Source organism: Aotus nancymaae, unplaced genomic scaffold, assembly GCF_030222135.1.
Source record: "Aotus nancymaae isolate 86718 unplaced genomic scaffold, 86718_ANA_hifiasm-v0.15.2.pri h1tg000003l, whole genome shotgun sequence".
NCBI classification, from domain to species: domain Eukaryota; kingdom Metazoa; phylum Chordata; class Mammalia; order Primates; family Aotidae; genus Aotus; species Aotus nancymaae.
The window spans coordinates 66,249,917-66,277,065 of NW_026988414.1; the positions used below are offsets into that span (position 1 = coordinate 66,249,917).

The 27,149-nt window shown below is 40.8% G+C and overlaps 1 protein-coding gene across 6 annotated transcripts in view; it reads left to right on the forward strand.

The window, feature by feature from the left end:
• Positions 1-449: 449 nt before the first annotated feature.
• MAP2K5 (mitogen-activated protein kinase kinase 5) overlaps positions 450-27,149 on the forward strand; it is a 264,089-nt gene continuing 237,389 nt past the window's right edge. For 3 of the 6 annotated variants that reach the window (XM_064381988.1, XM_064381998.1, XM_064382003.1), the window contains exons 1-3: positions 548-1,210; positions 8,896-8,944; positions 20,394-20,461. In XM_064381988.1, the coding sequence (XP_064238058.1) occupies positions 1,076-1,210; positions 8,896-8,944; positions 20,394-20,461 (252 nt within the window). In that variant the 5' untranslated portion in view covers positions 548-1,075. Of the gene's footprint in view, positions 1,211-8,895; positions 8,945-20,393; positions 20,462-25,718; positions 25,907-27,149 lie in introns of those variants that run through there. The other 3 variants (XM_064381982.1, XM_064381992.1, XM_064382006.1) reach the window with 2 other exon arrangements.

The following is a 27,149-nucleotide window of genomic DNA, read 5'->3' on the forward strand; positions in this document are numbered from 1 at the left end:
CTTGCACTTGTTGATTCGATGTACACAACCCCACGAATATTCAGATGAATGACTTGACGAAGTGGGGATAATCGGGAGCCCCAGCCCCGGCCTTTGAAGCTTTTGTAAAGACAAACGGTCAGCAATGCCAAGCCTTAAGTTGGCTTTTGGCGGACTCCAGCCCTAGATCACGTTCACCCTTCGTTTGGTAGATGTTTCCACCTGGCTGTCATTAAGTGGGGTCGGGAAACGAAAGGGCCGTGACCCGGCCGCCGCGGGCGCCCTGTGGGCGAAGAGGATCTCTCGCCTCGCGCCGCGCGCCAGTTCCTCCGCTCCCGCCCACCGGAGGCGCGTCCGCCCGGGAGCTGCTGCCCTTTTCCAACATGGCGCCGCGGGAGGCGGGTCCCGCTCGTCGGCTCCCCGGGTTCCGGCGCTGCGCGTTTTGGTTCCGGAGTAACAGTGTCGCCGCCGCCTTCCTCCTCCTCCTTTCGCCGCTACTGCCGCCGCCACCGCCACCGCCGCCGCCGCCGCCTCCGGTTCGCGCGGCCTCGGGCGGCCGGGGCTCAGCCCGCGCGCGCCGCGCCCTGTGTCTGCGGGTGGGGCAGAAGACTCGCCCCTTGACTCTCCCGCGGGGACTCTCCCTGGTGTGGCGGCCCTGGGGCTCCTTCTTAATAGCCCGGGACTGAGTCCCCTCCAGTCGAGGACCCTCTTACTGACGAGCGGTGGACACCTGCCGCTGTATCTCCCCCAAACCGAGTCCTTGCCCTGCCGCCTCCCACAGCCACACGGCGGCAGAGAGCTTCACCGTAGCGTTCGCTCAGCTCCAGAACCTTCCGACCTCTGCTAGTTCCCGCGGGCCTCTCCTGCTTCCCGGTGCAGCCTCCCCGGGAGACACCTCAGACCCCGGACAGCCTGGGCAGGCTCGGTGCCTGCGGGTCCCTTCCTAATCACCCCTTCCTTTTCCCTCCCCCCATCCTCCAGTCCCTTGTTTTCACCCTCTGTCCTCTGCTCCTCACTCCCCTTGTCACCTCTTGGAGTCCTAACCAGCGGCCAGTGGGTACCCCCTACCCCATGATGTGAGCCCCTTTAACCTGTAATGCTGTGGCTAGCCCTTGGCCCCTTTCCTGCCATGGAGAACCAGGTGCTGGTAATTCGCATCAAGATCCCAAATACTGGCGCGGTGGACTGGACAGTGCACTCCGGGCCGCAGTTACTCTTCAGGGATGTGCTGGTGAGTGGTAATCTCAGTGTCCAGATCCCAGCAAGGGGGACTCAGGGACTTGAGTAGTCAGCACCTTGACCACTGGTGACCTGAGCTAGTGGCAGTGGCTTCTGCTGGCTTCCTGTGGAGGCAGTTTTATTGCTTCAGGCACAGCATTGATAAATTGCAACCACTGAAACCTGGCAAATGTCTAGGAGACCCTGGGGAGACAGATCAATCTGACTGAACCCCTGCCCTCAGAGAGCTCATGGCCTGGGCTGGGACATACATACAGACACAACCACGCAGATGTAAACAGCTGAGTCTAAAAGAGAGGTTTTTTTCCCTCTTAAGTGTTTTGGGGAATGTCCCTGGACAGATTCCAGCCCTGTTTTTCTACTGAGTTCTCTGAACTTGGTGACCAGCTGAGAAAAGGAAAAAGGACAACTGTAACTTACCATGTTTGAGCACACTTTTTAATTTAATTAATTTATTTTGAGACAGGTCCTCGCTCAGGCTGGAGTGCTGTGGCACCATCTTGGCTCAATGCAGCCTCTACCTCCTGGGCTCAAGTGATCCTCCCACCTCAGCCTCCCAAGTAGCTGGGACATGCCGCCACACCTGGATGATATTTGTATCTTTTTGTAGAGATGAGGTATTGCCATGTTGCCCAGGCTGGTCTTGAACTCCTGAGCTCAAGCAATCTGCCCGCCTCAGGCTTCCCGAAGTACTGCGATTACAGGTGTGAGTTACTGTGCCCAGCCTGAGCAAACTTAAAGCATCATTGAGTGTAAGACATTTTACACAGAAAAAAATGCTGCCCATGACAATATAAACACATCATTTGTTATTAAAATCAGTTCGGTTTGAGAGATGTTAAAATAGAGGGAAAATGTGCATCTTAGAATTGGTGATGTTTTACCTTCAGGTTATTCAGAATATATTTCAAATAAAATGATGGAATTTTAGAGCAGAATTTAACATTGTAGGTGGCCTGTTCAGCTCATGTTTCCTTTTGCGATAGTTACTGACGAGCAGTGAGGTGAACTGGCTTTTCCAAAGCTATGAGCTCCTGAATGGGAGAGTCGGTACCAGGACTAAAATTTTGTTTCTTTGACTTAGTAGGTTTTTTCCCCTACATGTTGCAGCCAGTTCTAATTTTTCTGGTGTTCATTTGAGATAGACAGGGTGCCTTGTGCCCATTCTATAAACTGAATAACTAGGCATGGAAGACAGAAGGGGACATTCCAAAAAGCACATTGCTAGCAGCAGATCTGTAGTGGGACTTACCTGCAATTTAAGAGGCGGCAAAGTGGCAGGATCTTGGGAAGAGGAAGATTTGTGATGTGATTTTTTTCGTTGTCTTGGGTTACTGAATCAAAATTTGATTTTTTTTTTTTTTTAATTGAGATGGAGTCTTGCACTGTCGCCCAGGCTGGAGTGCAGTGGTGTGATCTTGGCTTGCTGCAACCTCCGCCTCCTAGGTTCAAGCAATTCTCCTGCCTCAGCCTCCCGGGTAGCTGGGATTACAGGCACCCGCCATCATGCCTGACTAATTTTTCGTATTTTTAGTAGAGACGGGGTTTCATTTCACTATGTTGACCAGGCTGGTCTCGAACGCCTGACCCTGTGGTCCACCTGCCTTGGCCTCCCAGAGTGCTGGGATTACAGGAGTGAGCCACCGAACTCAGTTCACAATATGATTTCTATAACTTTGTTTTGAGTTCTGATGTTACTGACTGCCCAGGCCTTGCAGATTTTTGGGTGCTTCAGCCAGGAGCTTCCCATATTTGTGCATCAAATGCCATCCTTCTCTTTGTATCCAGAGTTCTCTGTATACTCATGTGCACACAGATTTCCCCTCGTGATAAGGCCCAGGCTCCTTCACATGGTCCTCTGGGCACATCTGGATTGGCCCCTGTCTGCCTGGCACCAGCTTCATCTCTCTCATCACAGCCCCTTAAACTTTTGGGCCTCATGTTGACTTTCATTTCTTCTAGGTGTCCAGGCTGCCTACACTCTGCCCTTCACCGGCCGATTCCCATCTGTCCTTCCAAGCCAAGTTTTGCTTTTTATCTGTGTCATTCTTGGTTATGTGCCCTACCTCTGTGTTGTCACAGCTTTGTGTGGGTCCCCCAGCAAAGCACATGCTTGATCATGATTCTTTGTCTCCTCCACTAGATGGTAAACTTCTAGACGAGATGGATATGTATGTTTGTGTTTCTTCATAGGACCCCAAAATACGTGTTTAATAAGGGAGCTTGAAAGAGGATTCATGAAGTTATGTTTCTGTGGACTAGGTTTAGAGTCAAGGAATTGGGTTTAATTACAAGCTGTCCCACTAACGAGACAAGTCAGTCTACCTCTCTGAGCCTTAGTTTCCTTATTTGTAAAACAGGGAAACTTGTACCTTCCTCAGAGACTTGGAAGGATTAGGTGAGATCGTTACTGTGATGAGAAAGATGGGCTTTCTCTTACTCATTTAAAACAACAGAAAATGGATTATTATGTGATTATATTATTTGATTGTGTGATTATTTCAAGAATAGCCCAGTGTTTAAGACCACAAACTATGGAGCCAAGTTGTTTAAATTGCAAGTTGTACTGCTCAGGGGGCAAGTATCTTCTGTGTCTCGGTTTCTTTATTTGTGAAACAAATGTTGGGGAGGGGTGAAAGTAATGCCTACCTCCTGGAGTTCTGAGGGCTCCTCGAGTTGATACATGTAAAGCACTCGGAACAATTTAGCACATAGTAAGCCTCTGTTAGTGTTGTTATTATTGATGGGATTGTTACCATAAGGGATAGGACTTGGGTCTTCCATTTCTTGAGCATCTGTCTCTAAGTTGTACCTGGCTCGAGGCTAAGTGGCCCCACCACTAGAGCTCACTGTGCCAGGTGTCCTCACACTTTTGCCCAGGTGAGCCCAGGTGGGGCATGTTTTGTCAGGAAAGTCTGATGAAGGACGTGTGGCAGTGGGTGTGGTGCTATCTCCTAGTGCTCCATTTTAGCAAATGTTCAAGCCCAGGTCCTGGCAGACTCCTGTGATCTGTTCTCCAGGTTCACTTCATCTCTTCATCAAGAAAAGGCAGAAACCAACAGACATGTCAGCATCTCTGGCTTGACACCTTCAACTTAAAAGCCTCATGGAACCTGGAAGCATTTCCCTTCATCTAATTCTGACTCATTTCAAACGAAGAGGCATGAACCCTATGGGGGAAAATACCTTGCTAAAGCTATATAGCTAGTTTTTGGCAGAACCTGACACAGATGCCAGAAGCGTGTTGTAGTCACTGAGTCAGCTGTAACTGAGTGTCTCAGACCCGAAATCAGCAGTCACTGTCTGCTCTAGTCGCTGTGCATCAAATACCTGGCAGACCCTGGGCAAGTCACTTGGTCTCTCTGGGCCTTGCCTTTTGTCTGAATCATCTGGGACTGGCGTAAGTATGGAGGCCTACCCGATCTTCAGAGGTAGAGACATTTGGGTCATCTGTTTTGCAGCTTTCTGTGTTTCTCTTTTTCCCTGGAGACTGAGTTCCTAGTTTTGGGAAAACTGTACAAGATGTTCAGTTATTGTGTGATGAGAGAGAATGATCAACCCTCTCCTCTCTTCTTTTTGTATCCTGTGGTCTCCAAGCTCAGATTTACCCTCATCTATAACATTTCTGAGCTAGGTGGCTTAGGCCTGTAATGCCACCGTTTAGGAGGCCGAGGTAGGTGGGATCGCTTGAACCCAGGAGTTTGAGACCAGCTTGGGCAACATGGCGAAACCCCATCTCTACAAAAAATACAAAAATTAGTGGGGCATGGTGGCACATACCTGTAGTCTCAGCTATTAGGGAGGCTGAGGTGGGAGGATCTCTTGAACCCAGAGGCTGAGGCTATGGTGAGCTGTGATTGCACCACTGCACTCCAGCTTAGGTGACAGAGCGAGACCCTGTCTCAAAAAAGAAGAAGAAAACACACACACAAAGATTTCTCTCTAAACTGAGTCTGTGATTTTTCCTTTCTCCTGAGTTACCAAATACTATTTGCTATTTACATCTTTTGTTTGGTTCTTAAAAGTGTTTTATATTACTAGTCTTTCAGATTTGTCTTAGCTCCCTAACCTGTTTATAATCTTCCTAAAGTCAAGGATCAAGATTTATTCTCCTGTAGCCCACAACTTTGTGATCTTTTTATTCCTGGCATGTTGTACATGCTCAGTTATGTTTTTGATCTGTTAGATATTTGTCTGATTTATTGAAAGGAAGAAGAAAAGGATCAAAAAATGGTCATCATCAAGATATGTAAACTTCGGTTCCCTTCCTTCCTTTCTCTCTCTCTCTCTCTTTCTTTTTTCTCAGAGTCTCGCTCTGTTGCCCAGGCTGGAGTACAGTGGTGCAATTTCAGCTCACTCTAACGCCTGCTTCCCAGGTTCAGGTGATTATCCTGCTTCAGCCTCCTGAGCAGCTGGGATTACAGGTACACGCCACACGCCCAGCTAATTTTTTTGTATTTTTAGTAGAGACAGGGTTTCACCATGTTAGCCAGGCTGGTCTCGAACTCCTGACCTTAAGTGATCCGCCCACTTTGGCCTCCCAAAATGCTGGGATTACAGGCATGGGCCACTGTACCTGTCCCAGTTTTCTTTTGAAACCTTCTTTAGGTTAGGTAAATGTTATATTGTTGAGAGTAGAAGAAGGCTGCTTGGAAATAAGTCACTTTAACTGGAAAATGTAAGCCGGGCACACTGGCTCATGCCCGTAATCCCAGCACTTTGGGAGGCTGAGACGGGCGGATCACGAGGTCAGGTGTTCAGACCAGCCTGACCAACATGGTGAAACCCCATCTCTACTAAAAATACAAAAATTAGCCAGATGTGGTGGCACGCACCTGTAATCCTAGCTACCTGGGAGGCTGAGGCAGGAGAATTGCTTGAACCTGGGAGGTGGAGGTTGCAGTGAGCAGAGAGAGTGCCATTGCACTCCAGCCTGGGTGACAGAGTGAGACTCCATCTCAAAAACAAAAAACAAAAAACAGAAAATGTATATAAAATCATCAAATGTACCCTGCTTTAAAATTACTAGCAGATATGACTGATTTTTAAACTTCTTGTCTCTTTGTCATTGTGATAGCTCCACTTTATTTCCTTTTTTTTGTTTGTTTGTTTGTTGAGATGCAGTTTTGTTCTTGTTGCCCAGGCTGGAGTGCAATGGCATGATCTGAGCTCACTGCACCCTCTGCCTCCCAGGTTCAAGTGATTCTCCTGCCCTGCCTCGGCCTCCCAAATAGCTGGGATTACAGGCATGCACCACCACACCCAGCTAATCTTGTATTTTTTTTTCTTTTTTTAACTTTTTTTTTTTTTTTTTTTAATAAAAGAGACGGGGTTTCACCATATTGGTCAGACTGGTCACGAACTCCTGACCTCAGGTGATCCACCCGCCTCTGCCTCCCAAAGTGCTGGGATTACAGGCGTGAGCCACTGCGCCCGGCCTAGTCTTGTATTTTTAATAGAGATGGGGTTTCTCCATTTTGGTCAGGCTGGTCTTGAACTCCCGACCTTAGGTGATCCACCTGCCTCGGCCTCCCAAAGTGTTGGGATTACAGGTGTGAGCCACCGTGCCCAGCCTATTTGCTTTAAAGAACAAAATGGTTGGTTGTGTTCACATGGTTCTCTTAGCAAGTTTGCTTAGTTCTTTCTCCCTTTTCCACATATCGGATGAGAAGCATGTGCAGCGCCTTGTTTATATTGGTGGGCTAAGGCATGCCATTGCCACTGAGCGGGTTTTCAGGTGGTTGTTAGAACTCTGCAGTTTGATGGGATCTGCTATTCAGAAGTAGGAAGGATCCTAAGTTAGTTTGCTAACACTATTGAGGTAGAGTTCACATGTCAAGATCAGAGTTCCCTGGAAATAACCCGTGATAAACTAGACTTAGAGGGTTAGGGATGGAGCAGTTGTTTTTCCTCATTTTTTAAAACCTACACTGAATGGGTGTTCAATGAATGCTGCTGAAGGATGATGTCAGTGAGTGAATCACCATCCACTGATTGTTGGGTGCTGAGTTTCAAAGTTTTATTATGAGGGAAGCTTTGTAATATTCTAGTGATCAGTGACTTGTTTTGTTTGTTTAACATACACTAACATGGAACTTGCCACGTGCTAGACACTCTTCTGAGCGCTTTACAAACACTCATTGGGTAGGTACAGCTAAGATCTGGTATTACATATAAGGAAACTGAGGCGCAGAGAGATTTTTGTGCACTCAGCTGTGCGAGAGAGCTCGCATGCAGGCACAGCAATTTGGCTCCAATTTCATACTTTAAGGCTTTACACTGGATTGCCAGTGTGCTTTATTCTGTACTCCCTTTACAGTTTCCTGTCAATAAATACTTTCTAACTATGAGAGTGTAGAAATAATTTTTTAACACTAAAATCTTTTATAGATACTTCCTCAAAAAGTTGATGTTTCATTTGTGAAGACTAGAGTCAGAGAAAAATAATCTCTTTGGCTGTAATGAGCAAGGGCTGCCTAAGATAGTTCTCTTTGATCAGTTTTATATGCACAGATTTATTTTTGAGAAAAAAAAAAAAAAGCACTATAGAGGGAAGACTATTATGCAAATTGCCACTGCAGCAAAAGCTTCTAAAGAATTGCCTTTAGAAGGAAGTTGCAGCCGCCACTCTGCTAAGTGCCCTGCTTGGAAAGGCTGTGGGATCCCTGCTGAGAAATACTGCAAGCGGCTTTGTCAGCCGGCTGCCTGGTGCCAGTTCTGGTGCAGCCTGGGAGGGACATTGTGGCAGAGCTCCCGGAGAGAAATGAGGTTTGCAGGCCATTGGAGTTGGACTGGACATGATGGAGGGTCACTTTCCCCAGAGCTTAGGTGTTCTGTGCTTATTCAATGAAGCTGTCTCAGTATACTAATTTTTGCGTATTTTCAACTTTATAGATTTACTTAAACATTGATAACAGATTATATATACTTTTTAGATTTTTTTGTAGGCTAGATTAACTTTATTTCAGTGTAATTAAATATGTTTTCTGTTGCTTAATAGTAAAGGTTGATAAGAACTATTTGTGATAAATGTAGCATAATGGGTTTATATCATCACAGAAACTTGTGTGTTGAACTCCTACCATTATGAGTTCAAGGCACAGTGTTGATTGTTGTGTATCAGGAACATTTGTTGAATGTCTTGAATGTGCTAGGTCTAAGCTTATGTTCATTAGATTAATTTTTACACGACCTCTGTGAGTATTGCTAGACCCATTTTGGAGGGTGATCAAATAGAGGCTCAGAGAGGCTAGGTGATATTTTTTTCCAAGTCATACATCTAATAATAAGTGCAGAGCTGAGATTGAGACCCAGGTCAGTCTGAATCTCAAAACCCCTTTCTCTTTCAACTGTGGTATATTCCACAGCCTCACATAGAAGAAACCAAGTTTTTGTAAATACACAACATTGTATTTGTATATACACCATTGAATTGAGAATAGAATGTTATTAATTAAAATGTAGAAAAGGTTTCTTAAAGATTTTTCTTTCTGAAATAGAGATTTAAACTCTTGAGTTTACGTTGCTGGGCTAAGTGTGATTATGAGCTAATGTTTTTATAGTTTATGCTAACGTTTCAAAAATCTTTCCCAGGTTCTCATATTTCCTCTAGGATTTGCCACATGTTAGCAATAAAGAAGATGGCTAATTGTGTTTCTTTATTCTTTCTTTGTTTAGGATGTGATAGGCCAGGTTCTGCCTGAAGCCACAACTACAGCATTTGAATGTAAGTCTGGCTTGTATACTTTCTTGACTGTTCCTTTCTGCAGTAATTTTTTAAAGGGTTTATGGGTTGCATTACTTTAGAAACTGACAAAAACAGATTATTTATGACCATCATATGGCACATTTAAATATTTATAAATTAATACAAGTTTAATGATGATACTGAACTGAGTAATATTTTCTTATTTAATCATATCTTGGGTGAACATATTTCTACAATATAGCTTTAATTACCAACATGACCTTTATCTGCTCTTGCTCCTAATTGTAATAATATTGCAGGACAAAATGAAACGTGTAAACTACCTGTAGGCCAATGATTATTGATTAAGAGATTTTAATCCATTGCTGCCTTAAAACATAGCAACAAAGTAGAGCGTTTACCATGATCATTACATGGAATAATTCTGTTTTAGTGGGGCTTGGCAGGGATGCTAGATGATGGCAGGAACAATTCAAGTCTTTAGTCCTTCCTTTTTCCCCACAGTTGGCCAGGGGACAGGGCCAGGGTGGCTTGGGGACTAGAAAACTGGTTGTGACATGAACCAGGTCATTGCAGAGGATGTCATGTAATGAGTCATGCTAAGATGAGATAGTCAGTAGCATAGGAGCTCAAATGCTGAGAGGGACAAAGTAAGGATTTAGAACGGTAGTTTTTTTTTTTTTTTTAAGATGAGGGCTAACTTTTTTTTTTTTTTGATATGTAATCTCACTCTGTCGCCCAGGCTGGAGTGCAGTGACGCAATCTCTGCTCGCTGCAACCTCTGCCTTCTGGGTTCAAGCAATTCTCTGCCTCAGCCTCCCAAAGTGCTGAGATTACAGGTGTGAGCCATTGTGCCTGGCCTTTTTTTATTTTTCCTGTTGCCCAGGCTGGAGTGCAGTGGTGGGATCTCAGCTCACTGCAACCTCTGCCTCCTGGGTTCAAGTGATTCTTGTGCCTCAGCTTCCTGAGTAGCTGACATTACAGGTGTGCGTCACCACAGCCAGCTAACTTTTGTATTTTTAGTAGAGACAGGGTTTCGTCACGTTGGCCAGGCTAGTCTTGAACTCCTGACCTCAAGTGATCAGCCAACCTCAGCCTCCCAAAGTGCTGGGATTACAAGTGTGAGCCACCGCACTTGGCCATAGGGTCACTTCTTAATGTAGAAAAATTTCAGTTTTTCTACGTGACATGATACTATTTTGTTTCTGTATTTTATGAAAATGGTTACTTACAGAGAGTACAATGGGTACATCCTTTTTGGAGGATAATTTGGCATTTCTTATCAACATATAAAATGTGCAAAACCTTTGATTTAGCAGATCCACTTTTAGGAAGCTGTTCAACAGAAGTAGCCACACGTGTTGAATGCCCTTCAGACAAGGTGTTTGTTGTAGAATGATGATGATGACGACGATGATGATTGTTTTTAGAGAGAGGACCTTGCCTTGTTGCCCAGGCTGAAATGCTGTGGCATGATATGTCACTGTAACCTTGAACTCCTAGGCTTAAACAGTCCTCCCAACTCAGCCTCCCAAGTAGCTGGGACTACAGGCATGCACCACTATGCCTGGCTAATTTTTAAATGTTCTGTGGAGATAGGGTTGTCCAGGCTAGTCTTGAACTCCGTGCCTTAAGTGAGCCTCCTGCCTTGACCTCCCTAAGTGTTGGGATTATAGATGTGAGCCACTGTGCCTGGACCACTGTGGGATTATTTATTTATTTTGGAGATAGGATCTCACTCTTTTGCCCAAGTGGGATCACAGCTTGCTGTATCCTTGACCTCCTGGCTCAAGCTTTTGGGATTATTTGCAAAAGCAAAAAATTAGAGGTAAACTAAATACTAGTATAATGGATTAGTAAATTACAATTTATCTGTAGTTCAAAGTAGTAAGCAGCAACTAAAAAGAATGAGTTAGGATTTTATACATTGATATGGAAAGACTTCTGTGATATATTGTTGAATAAACAATGTATATAGTATGATCCCATTTTGCAAAAAATCCAACCCCACCTCCCCAACTTTATGTATGTATTGAAAGATAGCTTCTGATGAGTGCCTACTACAGTACTTTCCAGTGGCTTCCCTGGAAAGTGGACTTGGGGCCTGAGGCTTGGGTTGCAGGGGTGGATGAATGAACACACTTTTTACTTTGTATAGTTCTCTATTGTTTGAACACTTTTCATCAATCACTATTTGTTTTTAAAAGCTATAATGAGTAGAACTCTTAATGTAATTAGCATTTTATTAATCACCTTGAACTCTGTACTGTAGAAAAATAGTACCTCTGTCTGAAGTACATACTAGTGTCACAGCTTTATTCAGACTCCTTTCAGTAACTCCTTGGGGGTGCCATGGGTTTCGTGGACAGTCTGATAGTTAACATTTGGAGTACTTACTGTTGACAGAGGCTGTGCTAAGAGCGTTCCACGGGTTATCTTATTTCTTTTATCCATCACAAGATCCCCACAAAGTACTTGTTATTTTTTTTTTGAGACAGAGTCCTGCTCTGTTGCCCAGGCTGGAGTGCAGTGACATGATCATAGCTCACCGCAGCCTTAAACTCCTAGGCTCAAGTGATCTTCCTACCTCAGCCTCCCAAGTAGGTGGGACTACAGGCATCCACCTCCATACCTGGCTAATTTAAAACAATTTTTTTTGTAGAAATAGGGTCTTGTTGTGTTGCCCAGGCTGGTCTTGAACTCCTTGCCTCAAGTGATCCTCCCATCTTGGCCTTTCAAAGTGCTAGGATTACAGGTGTAAGCCACCATACCTACTAAGTACTTTGAAGGACTGTTATTAGCTCTGTTTTGGTTGAGGAAAGGATACCTCCTTTAAGCAACTTGCTCAAAGTCTCACAGCTAAGTGGTAAAGTGGAATTTTTGGAGTAGTCTCCAGAGTATATATTCTCAACCACTGTACTGGACTTGTTTCGAGAGTTGTCATGATTCTTGAAGTCATATATTCTGGTTGTTCTTAAGCATGGAAAAAAGAAGTTTACTTTGTACTTTTTACTTGCCTTTGGGGTCCCCAGAGTGGCTTGATGTGCCTGTGCCTGTCTCATTGACTTCCAGTTAGGGTTCATAATAATAATCATCCTGATTATTCTAACTACCATTCATTGATAGCTTTCTCTGTGCCAGGCAATGTACTAGGTGATTTACCTAAGTTGTTAGTAATCTTTGTACTGACTCTGTGAGATAGGAAAATTAAGCCTGCGAGGAAACTGAAGCTCAGAGGCCTGAAATGATTGCTGAATGTGGTTGCTTGGAAGTGGTGAAGCCCAGGTTCAAACACACACCTTTTTGACTATAAAACTTACACTCTTTATCCCCAAGTGTGTCAAAAGCCTGTTAAGTGTAAATATAGATAAACCGCTGCTACTCCAGGTTTCAGTCTGCAGGTTTCAGTTCTGTGATATCGTGCTCTTTCTTTTGGCCCGTCAATAGCAGCAGCTTTGTGCCCATCTGCATGTGGGCCAGATTTAGATGAAAAACAACAAATACACGACACACCCACAGACCAAATAATGACAGTTCTTAGTTTTTTTGTGTTTGGATTATTATGTATTTTCTACTATAGACTTGAAATCCTAAGCTGGCTTTTTTTATGATTGTTCTGTGGTGACTTTTTTTTCTAAATCAAAAATCCAAAGCAATAAACGGAATCTATGTTTAAGAAATAGTTGAGAAGATATAGCTTATAAGCTAATTTACTGGAATTTTGGAAATATTTCAGTGGCTTGTGGGTATAATGGAACAACCCTTGAATAAATACAATTTAATCAAAGAAATACTTGAGATTCCATCTTATAATACATTTTTGTTTTTTTGAAATGGTCTGGCTCTGTTGCCCAGGCTGGAGTGCAGTGGTGCAATCTCAGCTCATGGCAGCCTCTGCCTCCCAGACTCAAGCAATCCTCTCAGCTTAGCCTCCTAAGTAACTGGGACTACAGGTGTGTGTGCCACCACATTTGGCTAACTTTTGTATATTTCGTAGAGATGGGCTTTGACCATATTGCCCAACCTAGTCTCGAACTCCTGAGCTCAAGCAATCCACCCTCCTCAACCTCTCAAAGTGTTAGGATTACAGGCATGAGCCACCACACCCAGCCTTATAGTAATACATTTAATACTGAAAATATACCTAACACTAATTGATACTTTATACAAAAGAAATGGTATTATAGTTAGCAATATGAATTAAGCAACAAGAGAGAGGGTAGCTGTCAAATGTATATAAATGTAGAGAAAAAGAGTTGAGTGGGTGGAAAAGAGGGGAAAAGCTAGGTAATATTACAGATTCTCCAGTTCTGAAAAATGGAATATTTGTTTTTAATTTCTATAAACTATTTGTTACCCTTGCCCGTTTTTTCTATTTGGTTATTTATCTTTTTCTAATTGACTTAAGAGTTTTCCAATATTAAGGTTGGCCCTTTGTCTTGTATGTTACAAATGTTTTTGTTCAGTTTATTGCTCTTTTCAGCTTGTTCTGGTCTTTTTATTCTCTCTTCTTTTTTCTGTAGAAAACTTAAGGTTCTTACATGGTCAAACTTACTTATTTTCCTTTGTAGCTTCTGGGTTTATGTCATGCTTAGAAAGGTCTTCTACAGTCCAGGATATTGAAGAAACATTCATTCATACTCTATTTTCCTTCTACTTTAATGAGGTTAGACAAACACACGGTTATGTATATAAATTTGTATATGTCATATTGTGGGTTTTTATAAAAAGCATGTATTTTTATTACAAAGCTCAGAATTTCTTTTTCTTGTTTTCTTTTTTTTTTTTAAATGGAGTCTTGCTCTGTTGCCCGGGTTGGAGTGCAATGGGGCAATCTCAGCTCACTGCAACCTCCACTTCCCAGGTTCAAGCAATTCTCCTGCCTCAGCCTCATGGGTAGCTGGGATTGTAGGTGCCTGCCACCAAACCTGGGTAATTTTTGTATTTTTTAGTAGAGATGGGGTTTCACCATGTTGGTCAGGCTGGTCTTGAACTCCTGACCTAAGGTGATCCACCTGCCTCAGCCTCCCAAAGTGCTGGCATTACAAGCGTGAGCCACCACACCTGGTCCTTGGTTTTCTTAATTCTTGCACCATCTTAAGTTTATTTTAGTGGAAGAAATCAGATGGGGATCCAGCTTTATTTTTCAAGCAGATAATTGATTCCACACCAGTTACTGAATAGTTTTTCTTTTCCCAGATGTGAGAACCTTTCTGAGATGAAGCTAAATTCTATAACCATAAATTGTGTGTTTGTATTTCTGGGTTCTACGTATGCTGTAAGAGCTTGACATTCATATAGGCCCAGAGACCCCTGCTGATTTTCACAGTTTCATTAGCAGATTAATGAATACACCAACACATGAGGTGATAAAAATCAACCATGCCCACTAATGCATTTCTTGTGCATATCTGTTACTTGTGTTCCTCTGCCAGCATTTTCTCTAGAGAAATAACTGCTGTAAAATGACTGTTGGATTGGTGTTGCTGGACAGTAAAATCTCACTGGTGACTGAAAAATGCATTTTAAGTCCTTGTAGACAAATGCTGTCTTAAACCTGTAAAAACCATGTGGTTTCACTTTTCCATGGCACTCATGTGCTCTGGTTTGTAGCTCTCACAAGTATCTTCACACTTGTCAAACAAGCATCTGAGTTTGGTTCAGAAAACATGGTTGTAGGATAAATATTTATTTAATTTGTGCCTTTCTTCAACCCTGACTATTTTATACTCTCTTCTCATTGCACAGAATCATTTTCAGCTGTTTTATGAAGTTCTGGAAGATTGTTTTGTATTTAGGGTAGACATCTTTAAACCAACACATCATGTTTCATTTTGAATTTGGCATAGTATGACCATTTAAAGCAAAATTGCAATTATGTAAGTTGTAAATTCTCAGAGTATAGGAAACAACTATAGCTGATAACTGGAGTGACACCTGAAGGAGATACTCTTCTATTCAAATAGCCATGACAATCTCGTTAAGATGGGTAGAAGCCTCTTTTTGCTTCAGGGAAGAGTCTAAATCATAAAATATTTGGAAGAAATGAAGTTTCATTTCTTTAAACTATTGTATATGTAAAAAGATAAATGGTTGTTTATAAGTAAAACTAGGTAAGTTCATGAAAAATTGTAAGTCACAATAAACCTACATTGAGCCTAAAAATTATTTAACATGTAAGAGTTAATTATGCATCCTAGAATTTGAGACAAAATAGGAGAGCTTTAATCTGTTGAAATTTTGGCTTGAAATATTGTTGATGCAAAAAGTCCAAATCCCTTTTTATCTTATGAGAGTAGTCATTTCTTATTACGAGTCTTGCTAATTTGTATGAAAATTAAGAAGTTTGAGTCCTTTACTCAAGCACCAGACTAGTTGTTCCTTTAGGTCAGTGGACAGTGCAGCTTATTTTTGAATCCCTAGAAATCCTACCATAGTACCTGGCACATAATAGATACTCTTTGTGTATTTCTGGAATGCATGGATGGTTGAAGGAATGAAGTAATAAGGATAAGCTTTTTAGATCCCATTCATCAGCAAATCCTGTTGACTCTATCTTCAAAATGTATCCAGCATGTGATGACTTCTCAAAACCTCAGCTTGGTTTAGGCCACCATCATCTCTCCCCAGGATTAGGACAGTGGCCTCCTAACTGGTTTCCCCATTCTACTTTTGCCTCTATACAGCCTCTTTTCCACATGGCAGCCAGGGTGATTCTTTTAGCAGTCAGGTGATACCACCATTCTCACAACCCTCCAGTGATTTCCATCTCACTCCAAAGTAAAAGACCAAGTCCTTAAAATGCCCTGCAAGGCTCTGCATTTTCTCATCTGCCCTCAACATGTCCCACCATTGCTTCTCTGAACCCGTGTATTTCTCTCTCCACCTCTCATTCTGTTCTAGCCACTCTGGCTTCCTCTGTCTGTCAAACACGCCAGGCATTCCTCTGACCCAGGGCCTTTGTATTAGCTGCTCCCTCTGCCTGGAACAGTCTTTCTCCAGATACCAGCATAGCCCACTTTTTCACCTCCTTCAGTCTCTTTCCACTAGAGTGTAAGTTCTATGAGGTCAGGAGTTAGTTTGTTTTTTCTTTTTTCACTGTTACTATCCTACTGCCCAGAACAGTGCCTGCCACATAGTGGGTACTTTTATTTGCTGGAAGGAGGAAGAAAGCAAAGAAGGAAGGAGGGAAGCAGGAAACTAAATTAGAACTCATGGATATGAAGATGTGGCCATGGAAAGTATGGCCTATAGTCCTGCCCCCATTATTAAACTCCACACCTGAGAAGGACTTTAAACATCTTTTCTGGTAGTTTCCTGTTGATGTCTTTCTAACCTCTATAATTATGTTTTCATTTCTTTTCTCTTACCTGGGAAAAGTGCCTTTGCAGTAGTTTTAATTGCCACCTGGCACAGAAGGAATGTGACAAATGACATATAATATATTGCCTTAACTTTCTGTAGCTCCTTGTAGAAGCTAGATTGTTTCTCTTGAAAGCCTTCTTGAGCCCCTGTCACGGCAGTGGGTGCTGTTTGGCTGAGAGCTCCCTGGAGTCTGCTGCTTGTCTGCTGTTTACTCAGCAGGCCATTCTGACCGCCCCTTACCTGAGGCTGCCTCTCCTGTCTATTGGGCCTTTATGTTTCTCTTCTTGGTTTTTCTTTTGGATTGCATGTTGCTTCAAATAAAATCGCTAACAACATATGGCCTGTTATGATTCTCTTTTCCCAAACTCTACCATTTTGTATATTTGTGACACACTACAGATTTTGTGAAGATTGCTTCATAATATTTGTTTACCATCTGCTGCACTCTATTTGGTATCTTGCTAGGATTTTTTCCTCCATTTTAAGTGACATTAACAAAATCTAGCCAGTACATAGGCTTTCTGGTTCTACTTTTGCTTCCCTAATGTGCTGGAAAATCATATTACTATGCTCCAGGCAACTAGAGAAGCCTGGAATTCTCATTGTGAACTAGTGTATCAGATTTGTCTGCTCCCCCACCCCACCCCTTTTCTTGGTCATATCCGGTAATGCTTTTTTGGTCAGATGGCAGAGAACCTCCATGTATAAGATAGAAACAGCTCAAATTATTTTTTTACTTCTTACTACTTAGTACCACTACTTTCTAGTGTTGTTCTCTAACATATCTATACCTTTGAAACTTTGTGCCAGTTTAGTAAGTTTTTATGATTCATGGTTCCAGCCAGTGGAATTTTTATAGCTAATCCAGTTTGATAGGCAGCTAGCCGGAGTCTTGGCTAGATGGGTTGTATATATACAACTTCTTGTTCAAAATAGTATTTTAGGCTACTGTTGTAGTAAGTTGTTTAGTATGTATTTCTGCTTTCTTACTCTTCACTAACTTGTCATAGCTGTCAATTCGCTGTCTTTAGAGAGAAGTACAGTTTTGCTTTACAGGTTAAGGTGAATGGTTTGCTCTTGGGCTGCCATTCAGGGGTTAGAGATAGCTCAGCTTTTACCTTTTGGCTGGAGCCACCAGTCTTCTCATGGGTGTGCTTACTTTTCCAACTCAGTTTCCTCTTGGACAAAAACAAGGAGTCTTTAATAAGACAACTAAGCACAGATATTAAAGAACACAGCAGACAGTCTCCCAAAGAGCAGTTTGTAAAGAAAGCATACATAAAACTAGGTATCTGATTAACCCATAAGAACTATTAATCACTATGTCATATAAGCCTGGTTTCATCCCCAGCCTTTATTAGAATGCCTCTTTCATCTTATCTGAAATCTTTCCTTTGGAGTCAGACCCCCTTATGGGATCGTTCCAACATTTATCACTGGGTTGATGTCAAAAGCTATTCTAGTCTTTTGGCCTCAGTTTACTGTCCACTTAAGCAAATGCTCTTGTAATGTTTCCTAGCTACTTTTTTTGCAACTTCTCAACAAGAAATTATACTGGTAGCCGACTTCTTTCACAGATCTTTTTCTTCTGAAATAATCCCATAAGAGATTTCTTAGAAATTTAGAATTCCAGAATATTTTGGTTTAACCTTAAAGGTTAAAGCCCCAGCTTTGAGAAGTTGAAGAACTTTCCTTTTGTTCTTGATTGTGATTGAAATGATCTTTCTGTAATTGGTGCCCTTTCTTTAGAATTTATAAGAAGGATTTTCACCCATTTTACCAAAATATAAGCACCTGCCCATCCTGTGTGAACAATACCTTACTCAGGTCCTGTGTATATTGAAATTTGAATATAAGCAGTCTATTTGTAACCATCATCTCTATAGCTAGCTTAGTTGCAGAAATGAGATTTATTTTAAAAACCACTTTATTCAGGCTGGAAATTGTTTTTATGCCAAGTTCACGACTTCATAAAGAACATCAGTTTAGCCTACATTTAAACAGAATTTGACCTGGTTTTAAAGCAGAAATGTAAAGTGCTTTCGTGTGTGGTGATATGTAACATTATATCCTTTTGTACTCTGTTTTTTCCTGTCTCCTGCATTTTTAAGAAAACTTTCACCTTAACCTTGAAAATACTAGTTTCTAGAACCTATAAATAGAGACTCCTTTCTTCCCTTTCTACAGCTAGAATGGCATTTCTCTCCCAATTTGGCCCTAGAGATTTTGTATCTAAAGTGAACGAAGGAAAGAAAAAGTGCTAGATTCCTATATAGTTCTTCATGTGTGTAACATCTCTCAGGACTGTGCCTTCTTCATTACTGAACGTGACCAGTGTATGCCTTTTACTCTGAAAACAGGCAACTCTTGATAACAGAATACTGATAATGACTCTCCCAGATTTAGACAGTGTGATCTTGATGATGCTGATTCACACTGAGTTGGCGAACTCTGCAGGAGTGAACGAGGATCCAGAAACAAATGCTTGGAAAGAATACCTGAATGACAGCCGTGGGTCACTGAATGGGGCAGGTCGAAGTGTTGGTTTCTGTCATGCTATCAGATTGCTGTTGGCTATTGAAGAGATAAAGGGAGAGAGTATTTTGCTTGAAAATAAGCTAATTATGAAAGAGCACAAGCTTCCTCCTAGGGTCTCCATAGCCTAGTCACCAAGCAAGGGGGTATCCTTGGGACTACAGCCAGACAGGACAGAAGACTCACTGACCTGTTGGGATGGGGAGAAGATCCCTGTGTTGAACTGAAATCCCTGTGTACTTTCAGTAACCGTTCCCCGAGCATGTTGTGCAGGCTTATTCTCTTCATGATGAGAGATTTATCTGAGGTTCTCCAGGCCTGGGGTCAGAACAGCCTTTCTATGTGATCAAATCAGCAATTATATTGCCAAGAGTGAACAAAAAGGGATTTTAACAAGCATACCAGAGTTGAGGCATCCTACTGAGAGCCTGTCCCTTCCAAGTTGTCCCCTTGGGAGGCCCTGTACGTTGCTCAAGATGTTTTTGGCATTTCTTTCAACTGTGCATTTAGAGTCTGCCACCTAGGCTGTCCTCACTGTTGACACATCTTTACAGAAGGATGAATAGCTAACTATATATTTAGAAATAGCCATAAGTCCTTCTTAGATATGCCTGGCAGATGGTGTGGGTGAGCAATCAGGCCAGCAATTCCATTTTGGGTTCAAAATGAGATTTAATACTCTCACACAGTCTATATGGTTTTAAAGCAGTTTTGAAGAGATATTTCAAAAACTACTTTAAATAAGAGAAGGATCATGAAAAAAGTACATTATTTCTAGATGTGACCTCTGATGATGCTTATTCAAATTTACACATTCTGGTTGTGTAGTTTGTGAAGTCTTGTCCTCCAGCCTTAAGATTTAAATTATTTCAAAGTAGCATGAATAACATTTGAAGCTTACTATGGTTGGAGAGTACGCAAAACAAGTGAAACTGTTCAGAAAGGGCTGCTAAATAGAACGGGGTAGAGAGAACTGTGTTAGAGCTGCTTTACCAGTTAACCTTGCACTAGGCCCAGCTTCTCCTGTGAAAAGAGGATAATAATGATGATGTCCGTGTCATAGGTTTGTTATGATTTTTTTAAGGAGGTGTTGCATATGAAGCATAGATCACAGTGCCTCGTCTATAGTAGTGTTCAGTAAGTGTTAGCCATTTCTATCACGCTGTTGTGACATGATAGATTGCCTGGGAGACAGGAAGAATGGAGAAATCGGGATATGGTGCTGTTTGGGAGACCAAGACTGATCTCTCTTTGGTTTTTAAAGTTCCCCAAACCAAACCCATTTTGTCATATTCCAGTTATATTTACTTTAACCTAGTATATGTTATGAATGACATGAGCCATATTTTAATTTTCTGCTATCTCTAAAAGTTTTAGTTTTATATTGAGATTCTGATCATATATTCTAAATGGAAGACAAAACAACAAACTAATTATCTAAACATCCCCCCAAAAAGTGGTGTTGAGGGTTAGGATATCACGTTGTAATAAACCAATTGTATTATGTTCCCTTTGTGCATTAAACAAATATACACCTTAACATTTGCATTATGTTGCTTTTAAACAGACGAAGATGAAGATGGTGATCGAATTACAGTGAGAAGTGATGAAGAAATGAAGGCAATGCTCTCATATGTAAGTATGTAACAAATGATTATTTTTTATAAAGTGTTAACATAATTGAGGATGCTGTTTCTTGGGCATAGTAAAGACGCGATAAATCACAATTGCCATACATTTTACTATGTAATAGGTAAAGGTTTCAAGGATTTCCGTATATGAAAGTTAAGGGCATTATTTTCAAAGACACTTACTGATCGTATCATAAACATTAAGAATAATGCATCTTAATGACTTTTGCATTAGGTATGGTGCAGAATAAATGGACTATCAATTTCCTGTATTTTTCATGCAGTACTTAAAGTAACGGCTCATTAAAAATGAACCCCTGGGCTCTAAAAAATTTTTCAAAATCTACTTTCAACTGGAGATCTCTCTCACCCTTCCAGACTATAGTTACAATGTAGCTGCAGGCTTAATATGGATACACGATTTAAAGATGTACTCTTGGTTATTTATGCACTACCCATCCTAGTCCCACCAAAAATGAACTACAGGGTTACTTACTGAATCAAAGTGATTTGAATATATTCTGAAATGACTTTTCTTTTGTGTTTAAAATTTTACTGAAAATCTGCATTAACATTTGTCTGATGCTGAAGTAAACAAGAGTAAAGGGCCTATTTCTGAAGCTTCCGTACTAAGCTTGAAAAATGCAACTCTCATGAGGAAACATAGGTTACCTGAACCTTGATTTGAGCCTCCCTCTCAAGTTATGTTTTATTGCATCTGGGTTTATAATCTGTTTACAAAACCTTTTCCAGTGGTCTGGTAGAAAGAGCACTGGACTGGAAGTCAGGAGACCTTAGCTCTACTGTGATTTCTTGGCCCTAGGCAAATCACTTAACCTTTCAGTGCTGTAGTTGCCTCATCTGTCAGTTGTGGATAATAATACTTGTCCTTTAACCTGCACAAGGCATTGTAATGATCATACGGGAGAATAGATGTGAAAGCCCTTTGAAAAGTTAAAAGTTCTATACAAATGCAAATGATGGAATCATTTGGAATCATGTGGAAATGATGGAATCAGGGCTCTTGCTTTTCATTGAGACTCTAATCTTAGTCAACATTTAGGTTGTAGGTTTTTGATAGACTTCAACTTCAACCAGGATATTGTTTCATTGTAATGAAAACTGTAAACTATGGGTATCCGCCAGTAGTTTTAATTTAGGGTAGGAGGAAAGAGAACAAGAAGGATAGGATGATTAACAGAGCATTGCATTCCAACCAGCACAGAATAGGAAAAGTCAATTTCCCATTGACTTCCCTTTAACTTATGTGAGAGTCTTTGTGTACTAAGAATTTAGAGCTGGGCTCAGCAGTACCTTGAAAGGCAGAATAGGATTGTCTGCTGAAAAGGTCTAGCACTAGTATTGATAGATTGGCTAACTCTCCTGAGAATGTGACATGCTTATTTTTAGAAACACACACACAGATGGGTTCTAATTTTCTCACATATGTCCATTGCAGAGAACTGACATCAATATATTTTCATTATGTATTCAACTTAACCACATGCAAAAGATTATGTACTTTGGGTATGATTTTACAAATTGTGCTTTTTGAAAATGTTAGTGGATGTGATCATAGTGATAATAATAATGATGATTTCCATTTCTAAGTTACTGCTATATACAAAATGCTTGAGGTATTTACATTTTTAGTTTTAATAATCACTCTGTAATACAGATATTATCATCCCTGTTTTTTAGATGAGGAAGCTATATGCCCAAGATCTTAGAGCTAGTATGAATGTGAATACGGAATTTAAGTTCAGTTTCTTTTCTTCCCCACGCTGTTGCTTATTTACTGTTTTACATTGTCTCTCTCCCACATTCCTCCTTGCACATTTGTAGCGGGATCTTTTTATGTGATCACCATATTTATTTATTTGTTTTCGAGACAAAGTCTTGCTCTGTTGCCCAGGCTGGAGTGCAGTGGCACGATCTTGGCTCACTGCAACCTCCTCCTCCCAGGTTTGAGTGATTCTCCTACTTCAGCCTCCTGAGTAGCTGGGATTACAGGCATCTACCACCACACCCAGCTAATTTTTGTATTTTTAGTAGAGACAGAGTTTCACCATGTTGGCCAGGCAGGTCTCGAACTCCTGACCCTGTGATCCACCCACCTTGGCCCCCCAAAGTGCTGGAATTATAGGCCTGAGCCACCTCATCCAGCCTATCATGACTATTATTAAATTCTGAATAATGTGAGTTTATATAATACCTTAGTTGTGATTTCTGCACCATATTTTCCTTACAGCATATGCTTATTTTCTCAAATGCAGTGTTTAATTATGTGTGTAGGAAATTTGTGTGTAGGAAAATATGATTACCTAATCTTACTTTACATGTCCTTAATTTAAGAGTTCCTGAGATTTCTTGGGGGCTACTTTTTTTTGTCTGAATAGAAGTCATCTAGCTCATTGATGAGCTAATTTTAAAATTATTTTTATAGAGATGGGGTCTTGCTTTGTTGCCCAGGTTGGTCTCAAACTCCTGGCCTCAAGTGGTCCTCCTGCCTCAGCCTCCCAAAGTGCTGGAATTACAGGCACAAGCCAAGGTGCCTGGCCAGGTTGGCTGTCATTTTGATCTGTCTTGGTTCTTATGATTGAAATTTAAGGAGAACCATTTGGACCTAATCACAGTAGGTTTTGATTGGAAGTCCTCATGATTACCAGCATGTTCCTACAAATTTGCATTGGTCTTTATTTTGTAGGTTCAATTTGGCTCTGAAGTTTGAGTCCAGGATTTGGTGTAGTGACTTAGGGAAGATACTGACAGATTACTACATTTTTACTGTTTTTTACAAAAGTTTTTTTTTTTTTTGGTTTTGTTTTGTTTTTGAGATGAAGTCTCGCTCTGTTGCCTAGGCTGGAGTGCGGTGGTGCAATCTCAGTTTACTGCAACCTCAGCCTCCTGGGTTCAAGTGATTCTCATGCCTCAGCCTCCCAGGTAGCTGGGATTACAGGTGCCTGCCACCACACCTGGCTAATTTTTGTATTTTTTTGTAGAGATGGGGTTTTGCCATGTTGGCCAGGCTGGTCTTGAACTCCTGACCTCAAGTGATACACTTGCCTTGGCCTTCCAAAGTGCTGGGATTACAGGCATGAGCCACTGCACTCGGCCAAAAAAGCTTAGTTTTTCATATAGAATTCAGTAAATCTGTGGTCACCTTAATATTTCTTTAAAAGCCATTATGTGGAAAAGCAAAAATAGAGGCACTTTTACCGTTAGTCCTTTAATCATTCTTTTCCATTGATTACAAAGGTTAAGTAAATAAACAGCCTATATCTCTGCTTAAGAATAAAAACAGATTTGCAACCTCTGAGTTGAAACTTGAAGAATTACTTCTTCCCCGCCTTGGATGCAAGTATTTTCTGGCTTTGGGCCAGTACAAATGTACATTTTTATCAGTAATTTAAACAGATTTTTGTATTAGACCTGAAAATGTTGCCTTTTTAATTGAAAACTTATCAATTATTTAAATCGCTAGCAGCCTGAGGCTGTTAATTTTATGAGTGCCATAATAATGGCATACAGTGGTTTTTGATACATGGAACACATGGAATATTGTATTGTGGTAAGGATTTGTCATGACAGTAGGTTGTCGTGTACTGTTAAATAATAACCAACATATTAAACCAAAGTCTGTTGTCACACATTAGTACCATTTTATGTAAGTTATTTAGAAGTTGTATTCTTTTCTTCATTAGATATATTTTTAAGAGATAATGAGAAGAAAACAAAGCTATAATAAATTGTCTTTTAGGAAAATGTAAAGTAATTTGGTCTCCAAGGAGATATTTAATGTATTGAAAGAATTCAGCAGCCAAGTGTTATTACAGCACCATTGTGATAGCTCTCTGCGTTTTGTTATGAGTTTGTGTTAATCAACAATCTGTTTTTATAGCACAGTTTCTTGTAAGTTATGTTGTTAGAATATTCCACTTCTGGGATCATGGCTTTTCCTCTGACACTATTGTATCTTTTTAATTCCTCCATAAAGTATTTTTTTAATTAGAATTTGAAATGCTTTATTAGAAAAAAAATACACACAACCTACATATTCTGAAAACTAAATACCTGATCATTGCTAATTAAATATTCCATTAATGTAGTTTAAATTTTGTTGTTGTTCCCGTTTCCTCCTCTCATTTTCTAGAAAGACTGAAAATAGCATGCTGCTTTTTTTCTTCCATATTTTTGTGTTTGTTGCCTGGTAGTTCTATGGAGGCCCAGTTCTAGGAAGGGATTATTTTACTGTTAATTCTCTTGTTTTGGGCGACCTTTCATTGGGAAATTCAGCTAATACATCTTGGTTTTGTAAATAGATTTGTATTTGTTTCTGCTAAATCCGGTGTTTAGGGACTTATTACACCTGGTTCGCTTAATACTGAGAGGCTTGTGTGAGTGGAACACAGTATTAACAAAAATAATTTTCATCATTTTGTCTATTCTCACTATATCATGTTTTCCCACGTTGCCAGAAGAGTATGGGATACATTTTACTGTAATGCCTCCCATTATGAGACCTTGTATTATATTAAGTACAAGACCTTGTATTTAAGAGGAGTGTAAGTATTCCCTTTGGTGTATTTGACCACAGTGTACCTTGTTAGATGTTGTGTACTATGAGGGAAAAATACGTTTTGACCTGTGGAGCACCTTGTAAATTGGGATATGATTGGCTTTATCCTAGTATACATAACTTAGACCTTGCCTCTAAAATCATGCAGTTACTTAAGTAGAGTTGGAAGGGAACAACAGAAGTTTTGTTCAGTTCTTTCATTTTACAAATAAGGACATTGAGGGCCATGGAGAATAGAAGATTCAGAGATCAGTTGGAAGTCACATGGCTAATTAAAGGGAAGGCCTGGATACAGACTGTTAGTCTCTTTGCACCTGGTTGTTTTAAATAAGGTTTTTGTTTTGGTATCTATCATCCTGCTCAGCTTTGCAAATACTACCTTTTCCTGAGTGTAAAAAATAATGCTTATTACTAAAATGTCACTGTACTTGAGTGTGAAGAGAAATGTAAAAAATAAACACTCTGTGGGCATCTGAAGGTTTAAAGATTTTGTTCTTACCTACAAGGCTGTGTTTATGTGTTTACCAAATTTGTTGTCTATTTAGGAATTGAATAATGGCATCAGGGCCTTAGCTATTAGGAAGTTTTCTTTAAAGAGCAAAGAAGTTGGAAGCTCATTTTCCACATGGTACTTTCAAAACTGCCACATATTAAGTAGATTCTACTTTGAACTTATTTGCAGATGGCAAAACCAGTTCAGCTTTCAATGAGTGGTTAGTCCCCTAATTCGATGGAATTTATCCAAACAATTGATGACATAGTATATTCTTCGGGAAAGGTGGAGAAATGGTGAAAAGAATGAGAAAGGGAAACTGAAGGAAATAAATTGTTTTGGAAATTATTTACTCAAATAATGAGATGCTCCAAGCTGTAAGTAAAGTTTTTGTTTTGTTTTCTTATCCTGGTCAAAGAAGAAAACTTTTTTCCAGAGGCAGATTACTTCAGTTCTCTTCTCTGTGTTGTTTGGGACATTTGGATGCCCTTGAAACAGTGATAAAAGTGTAGTGGCCCCTTTTAGCTCCTGTTGTGATCTATCTTGAGGCCTTTTTGGTAGCACGGAGCAGAAGCATATTCAAGTTTGCATCAGAATGAGGAATTTATTATGTGGCTCTTGGAAGCGAAGGAAAAGATAAGCACAAGCAGGCCTCGGTCTTGGTGGCACCGGGGCGCTCTGTGGACCGCTGGAATAGGAGGTTTGGACCACCAACATTTGGTCATTTGTATGGCTCTGCTCCCAGTTCAGTTCCATCTCTGTGGAGGGTTCTGCTTAGCCTATTTATAACAAAATGTCTCATTTGGCTTGCTGTCTGCATGGCCTGATGTCCTGCTTTATTTAAGTGGCAGGTTCCCTGAAGCTACTATTAAAACTTCTACTTTAAGAGGAATAGCAGAATTGCTGCAGCCTAAAAATCAGGTGTAAGGTCAGTGTGGACACTAGCCCAAGCTAACCAAGGTAATGACTCTGAAAGTTTCAGCTGAGAGGATCCCATAAGTTCCGGGCCCGTTGCTGAATACAGATTTAAACTCCTTCTGCCAATACATAATACCTTAAACTTAGCCAATTTGAATTTCATCTGCTATTGGCTGGCCAAACTTCTATTAAGACCATCTGGAGCTCCCTAAAGTCCTTTATGGTTTTATCCAAATTATGTTATCATTAAACTTGGCCAACTTGCTGTCATTTTCACTTTCAGGCCACTAATAAATACATCTATCCAATAACACAAGCCTATAAATAGGCCCCAGACTTGGTCCCTGTTGGCCTTCACGTAGTGATTTTCTTTCTCATCATCTAATCAATTCGTGACCATATGTGGACCCTCGGTCCAGTCTTTTAAGGAAGAACTTGTATACATTGTAGTCTCCTCATGGCAGGGGCAATGAGTTATTAGGGAGTCAGGGCCTGAAGCCGGGTGAGTAAATGTAGCTATTAATTTGATATTCAAAATAGATTGGCTTCATATGTTATTTTTGACCACTGGGGCAGTTGTGTGCCTTGTGAGAGGTCAGCATCATAAAGGAAAAACATCTTAATGTAAAGTATGAGAAATAATTGAAAGAAGGTGTAACTAATGACACATCTGAGTAGGGTTATAATTGAATTTGTAGCCAT